The 7,102-nt window shown below is 29.1% G+C and overlaps 1 protein-coding gene across 2 annotated transcripts; it reads right to left on the reverse strand.

Annotated features, from left to right (window-relative positions):
* LOC111884932 (uncharacterized) lies at positions 1-6,702 on the reverse strand. 2 transcript variants are annotated; one of them, XM_023881226.2, is made up of 9 exons: positions 6,505-6,699; positions 4,996-5,047; positions 2,306-2,379; positions 2,018-2,119; positions 1,736-1,867; positions 1,574-1,625; positions 1,300-1,373; positions 969-1,058; positions 1-167 (listed from the first exon to the last, which is right to left on the reverse strand). In XM_023881226.2, exons 1-9 carry the CDS (start codon positions 6,633-6,635, stop codon positions 119-121), a joined length of 756 nt encoding a protein of 251 aa, XP_023736994.1. In that variant the 5' UTR covers positions 6,636-6,699; the 3' UTR covers positions 1-118. The 2 variants fall into 2 exon arrangements, with proteins under 2 accessions (XP_023736994.1, XP_023736995.1); XM_023881227.3 differs by lacking the exons at positions 2,306-2,379; positions 4,996-5,047 and having other exon boundaries at positions 6,505-6,702.
* Between the last annotated feature and the right edge of the window lie 400 nt (positions 6,703-7,102).

Consider the following 7,102-nt stretch of genomic DNA (forward strand, 5'->3'; position numbering starts at 1 on the left):
TTAATGGTTCAAAGGATAAAATTGTCCAAACTGAAGTAACAAAAGTGTAAAAGGGTCCGATAATAGTGAAATCATAAAAGATACATTTAGAAGAAAGCAAATTCTTGCAATAATGTACTTATGCATTGGTATTAGCCATCAATAATGGATCGCTTGTAAGCAAGTTTCTGTAAAATATAAAAGATATCAAGAAACATAAAAAAAAGATTTTAACAAAAAACGAATAACCAATAATGTAATAATAACATTGGTTTATCCAGTACGAAAAATGTCTTAAGAGACCATCGAAGTTTCAAATTCGTTCGAAAAAACCATTCAAGTATTAAATGTTCAAAAAATACCATCAAACTAAGATATATGTTCAAAAAACATCAACGAGGTACATGTTCTGTTCAAAAAACATCATCTCTATGGTTTGGGGTAATTTACATATTTAGTCCCTATTTTTTTTTCTTAACTCGGACGGTCCCTTTAGTTTAAATTTGCTTCGACTTCGGACTCTAATCGAGTTAAAAGACTAATATACCCTTATTACTTTCATTTAACATTATTTTTATTATATATTAATTATTTATACAATTTATGTTATTATTTATTATAAATATATCAATTGTATAAATAATTAACAAGTAATAAAAATAAATGTTAAATGAAACCAATAAGGGTATATTAGTCTTTTAACTCGATCATGGTCTGAAGGAAAAAAATATAAATGTTAGGGACTGTCCGAGTAAGAAAAAAAAGTTAGGGGCTAAACATGTATGTTACCCCAAACCATAAAGATGGTGTTTTTTGAACAGAATATGTACTTTGTTGGTGTTTTTTGTACATATGTCTTAGTTTGATGGTGTTTTTTGAACATGTAATACTTGAATTGTGTTTTTTGAACAAATTTGAAACTTCAATGGTCTTCTAAGTCATTATCCCTATCCAATATGGGTATACTACATCCATAGGCAGCAACTTACCTGTTACTATTGTTGACAAGTACAAGGGAAACAGGCTGCTCAGGGGAGAGGTAGAACAACTGCTTCACTATGTATACACATGTAGCAATGCTGTTAAAGAGTTCAAATTTGACATAAGTAAATCAGAACATGTATTGTTATTATAAGACTAGATGAATCTAGATATGTGTTTATATGCAATAATAAGTTGTATACACATCATTGATGAATCTTCAATTCAAAAGTGATGGAAAATAAATAGTATTAACATGTGAACATATCATTTGAAGAGAGTAAGTTATATGTTAAGTGACAAAAACAAGGTGAATAGTTGGTATAAATGCTTAATTACCTCCCACAACATACAAGTGAAAGTATCCAAAAGAAAGCACTTATCCAACTTGATTCCTTATATGCCACCCACACCTGAAAAGAAGCAAATCAAATATATTTGTTATTCATTAATGTTGAAAACTGCAACGTATTTATATTTCCAAAGTGACACTATTAAACTATATCCAAGATGAAACTACTTATTGAAACATATAGTCGTTTAAAATAGCAAAAAAATTGTTAAAAGTTTATCAACAAAATTTTGTGTATCATGAATTGAGATGGAGACATACCGATAAAGCCACAACATGGAAATAGAAGTCAATCACTACTGCTATCATACACCTACAAGCATTTACTATTATCAACTTTACATTCCATGAATTAAAAGCAGAATTTAATGACCTTCTAATTTGATATTACTTTTAAAGAAATAAAAAGAGAATGAAATTTACGTTGAGACACGGATTGGAGATCCATAAACAACAAATGTATAAATAAAAGTTCCAAGGATCAAGAACCCTAATGAAGAAATGATTACTCTTGCAGTTACAACAGAAGGTCCCCTCATGTGTTCCAAGGCATCCCTAAGCCAAATATATAAAGTTAAGAAATTGTTTAATGTGATTTAAATTCAACTACATGTCATCATATTTATAACAAGATAGAAAGTAAAGGATGATTGAAAGCAAAAAAGTTTAGTTTTCAAAATACAAATGAAGTTGAAAGATTCTTACTTTTTTTGATGTCTCACTAACACAAAATATAATGGATCCTTTGAAGATTCTTCACGTGACAATTTGAAGAACTGCAAAGCGATGTATCCACATGTAACAACACTGTACAAGGAATGAAATCGGAAAATTTTCAATGAGACTAACAAGATCTTCCTTAAATTTTTGAAGGATATACAAAATATGGAGTATGCTATGCCAAGAAAGTAACGCAAAGCAAATTCCACTGTTTTCAAGTGAATTGAAATGACTTCTAACATGTTACACTGCTACTTAAAAAGAAAAGATTACCTTCCGACAATAATTGCTATCGATATTAAAATAACTGCCTTGATCAAACTTGATTCCTTGTAGACAATCCAAGCCTAAGAATACAAGTATTATATAACCACAATGGTAAGTAGAGGTGTCAAAATTTGACCCGACACGAAAGAAACGGGTTTGGGTAAGATATTTCAACCCATTTAAATAAACGGGTTGACACGACACGATACGAAAATTAAATGGGTAAGGTTAGGGTTGAGAATTTTAACTCGAAAATGACCCGTTTATTTATATGCAAGTATTTTGAATTAATTAAATAAACTAGAAAGATACAAAATCAAAACCATAAGTAAAAGAAAGCCTTCGAATTGAATTGTTTTTTAATGTTGAAATGACGTAGCCGTCTAGATCTAGACTTCATTTCAATTTTTCCATTCTCTCCCAAACTACCCAGTCTCTTTCACCACTCTCGCATCCTCATGACCTTTGTGATCCGCCTCCCCAACTTCCACTCTTTTAATTTTGTCATCTGAACTTGCTATGACTTTATCTATTCTGCCTCCAAACTATTAGCTTTTCCTTTCTGCCTACCTAACTCGTACTCTTTCAACATGCTCAATCTTTTAACTTCACATGACATGACATATTTCGAGGTATAGCCCTAACCCGAAACCCGACACGAACTCGACACGAAAATAAATGGGTTGACACGACACGAAACGTTAATTAAATGGGTCAGGTTAGGGTCAAGCACTTTCAATCCGTTTAGTGTTTCGACACGACACGAACCCGACACGAACCCGACACGATTGCCACCTCTAATGGTAAGCATCAAATGCTTACTTATTATTCCTTAACATAGAAAAGGTAAAGGTACCGAGTTGTGAATTAACTTATTTTTTGAACTTATTGTCAGTGGTGGCCTTGGGGTGTGCAAACGGTGCAGTCGAACGGGGCCTCCAATTTTAAGAGGCCTCTAACCTTAGGATAAATCTATACTTATGATATTAGTATTTTTATAAAATACAATTTTATGTATTATCATTATAGAAAATTAGCCTTGTTGGTTATATATATATATATATATATATATATATATATATATATATATACACACACACACGAAGTATCATCTATTTGCAATCTTGAAGTCATTTTACTTATGAAAAAAATGAAAGAAAATAAAAAAATCAAATCTAATCATAAATTCTAAAATTTATCACCAATTTATGAAAAACATCGACATCCAAAGAAAAATACAAATATGTTAGAGTCTCATTTTAAAATCTTTGTTAATTATAAGCTAGGAAAGTAGAATTGAATGTGTAAAAACAATAGTGACTCGAGCTCCTGAAATAGTAATATATATATATATATATATATATATATATATATATATATATATATATATATATATATATATATATATATATATATATATATATACTTGATGAAGAAACATATATAAAGATCAAAAGTGAAGCTACTTGACTGGTAGAGTATAAACTTGAAAAATTTGACCTTATAGTCGATATGGTTGTATGGTATCATATATTGACTAAAATAAATAACCTTAGCAAATAACTACAATATAAAACTATGTGTATTGCTGAGACAATACATATTGTGGGCACAATTATTGAGTTTTTTTTAAAGACTACTGAGAGAATGAGTTTGAGAATCCTTTGGATTGTTTGAGAGCTATAACTTATGATTTAGGAATTGATTCGCTATTTGTTGAGAAAAATAATAAATGACGAATTAGAAAAAAAAACATTTTGACGAGAGTGACGTTGGGTCATCAAAACCGATAAATGAATTTTCATCCCATGAGTCATTCTTGATTCAATATATTGTGTACATAGTTGACCAAGCTATTGGTTCATTGGAGGGAAGTTAAAGTCACTGATTATTAGTGAGTCAAAAGAAAGTTGCAAAAGTTTTGAAAAAAGGTTGAAAAGTTGTTATATCCCAGACATCAATATTGATGATTTATTCAACGAATTGGATTTGTTACAAAAACCTTTATCACTTGAATATAATACAGTTAACGGAATACTAAATTTCTTAAAAATGATAAACACTTATCCATTTTCTTGCCTAGCATACAAAATATTGTTGATTGTTCTCATTATAGTTGCATCAATGAAAAAAACCTTTTAAAACTAAAGCTTTTAAAATCTTTTTTGTGTTCTACTATGTCTCGAGAGAGATTAAACGTTGTGGATTTAATTTCAATCGAGAACGAATTTCTTGATAATATGTAGTATGAAAGTGTAATAAATGAATTTGCTTATAAAAATGTTAGAAGATCGATGTTTAAAAAATAGTAATCCGTTGATTTTTTATCTTTTTTTTTTCTTTTGAAAAATTGTTTGTCACAGTTACAACTTATAACTAATGAGTGAAAACATGATCTTGTGGTAGTGTATTTTACGAGATGTTTTTTTTATCAACTTTAACTAATTAACTTAATAATATTTTGCAAAGTGAAAATTATGGGGCTCACTTTGTTTTTTGCACAAGGTAGCTTATTGTTAGTGTTTGGTGAAACCATAGAAGTAAGTTAGTAACTTATCGTAAGTAAGGTAGCTTTTAATTGATAAGCTACTTTCAAATGGAGCTTTAAATTACATGTACATGGTGTAAGTATGTGATTCTTTAACTCATATTGTTTCAAGGTCCACACTGTAAACTTTATAAATGATATTTCTTACCCCTATAAACGCAAAATTTATGTAAAAGTTTACGAGTGCCGCTACAAGCCACCTACAATCAATTTGACAATTAAACTAATTAAAGAGAAAACAATAAAGTAGATAAGAAATAACATTTACGATGTTCTAATACCCTTGGATGCAAATAAAAAAACAATGTTGAAATACATTTTGTTATTTCTTATATTTAGCCCATTTAGCCCATTAAAGAAATATGGGAACCCTGATTTTCTTTATATGTAACATGTTTGTTGTTAAAAAAATGGGAAGAACCATAACTTTATAAATGAAAATTTATTTTCAAAAAGATAAAATACGAATTGTGTATATGGGAGAAAACAATTTGGGTAGACCTGGATGGATTTATTTTTGAGTAAATTATACGAATGGTCCCTATGGTTTAGGGTAATTTGCACGTTTGGTCCCTAACTTATTTTTTAACTCGGAAGATCCCTACTGTTTGCTTTTGTTACGCGCTTGGTCCCTGTATTACTTAAAAAGACTATTTTTGTCATTGATTTTTTTAATTTATTTAAATAAACATACTTCCAATCACACCCCCTCACCTTACCTTATATAACCCACTATTTTTTCCTATTTAAATAATAGTCTTTTTAGTTAAGACAGAAACCAAATGCGTAACAAAAACAAAAAATAGGGACCAAACGTGTAACAAAAACAAATAATAGGGACCTTCCAAGTTATAAAAATAAGTTAGGGATCAAACTCGCAAATTACCCCAAACCATAGGGACCATTCGTGTAATTTACTCTTAACTTTTACAAGAAAGCAAGCATAATTCTCAACCCATTTTTTTTACTCTCACTTTCACCTTTCCAATCTTGCAACACATAAATGATAAATCTATCCATCTCATCTCTCCCAACATACATAATTGATTTATTTTTTAAATTAAAAGTTTACTAATTTAAAATTTAAAATTTAAAATAAAAAACATTTTTCAATTCCATACCGCGGATTACCCTGTTCCATTCCACCCTTATAATTTTATATAAACACTTATATATTATATATATTAGTATTTAAATGGATCCTTCATACTAAGTTGACCAATTACATAAATACATCCATCCATCCATCCAGATCTGGTTGATCCACTGAATTATTATCAATCCAATTTATTTTAAAATTATATTGATGAACACAAGACCAATCCAAAACCCAGGTTTTTTAAACTACAATTGATAAAGACAATTGGTTTTTAAAAAAATATTCCCAAAAATCTGGACTCTAATTCCAGACCAGAGTATCATGTTATGCACATATAAAAACAATTCAATTCGATTTCTCGAGAAATTTGGCTGACTAAATATTGGTTTATAACTACCAATAAAAAGATAAAGATGCAATAAACAGTTTAACAAGATCCAAATCAAAATTTCATTTGAAAACGCATGCTAAACTGAAATAAACCACCGACGATGTCTACTGATAATTTTGAGAAAAAAAAAAAAATTCTGTAATTTAAGCTTTTGAAGTTGAACTTACTTATCCCGTAGGTCGATACAAGAAGCGAGGCCATCCATGGCAGTTGCCCATAAAAGCGTAGCAAACATCACACAAGCTAATATGCTAAACAGTGTCTTCATTGCGACTACCATCCATGCCGACACCGCCATTATCGTTTGTGTGTGTTTGGGTGATGGGGCCACTCTATGCTGAAAATGATGCCTTTATTTTGTAGAGTGTACACATTATATAGATGGTGTTTGTTATACTATACTACTAATTCACAACCCAATCCAAGATAATTATTCATTAAAAAATTAATTTCTATTTTTTATCCAACTAAATTCAAATTTTAACTCTTATTAACATCCCAACTAAAACCAATTTTTATTTAGTAAATAAAATTTATAATTCCTTTTTAGTTAATGATATGCACAATTATTTAAAATACTAGGTATAAAACCTATAGGAACCACGGATAAAATAAAATGTATTTTTCAACCGTATTTATTCTTAAAAGAAAAAATTCTCAGCTTTCATCTATATATATATATATATATATATATATATATATATATATATATATATATATATATATATATATATATATATATATATATATATATATATATATATA

The sequence above is a fragment of the Lactuca sativa genome, chromosome 4, assembly GCF_002870075.4.
Source record: "Lactuca sativa cultivar Salinas chromosome 4, Lsat_Salinas_v11, whole genome shotgun sequence".
NCBI lineage: Eukaryota > Viridiplantae > Streptophyta > Magnoliopsida > Asterales > Asteraceae > Lactuca > Lactuca sativa.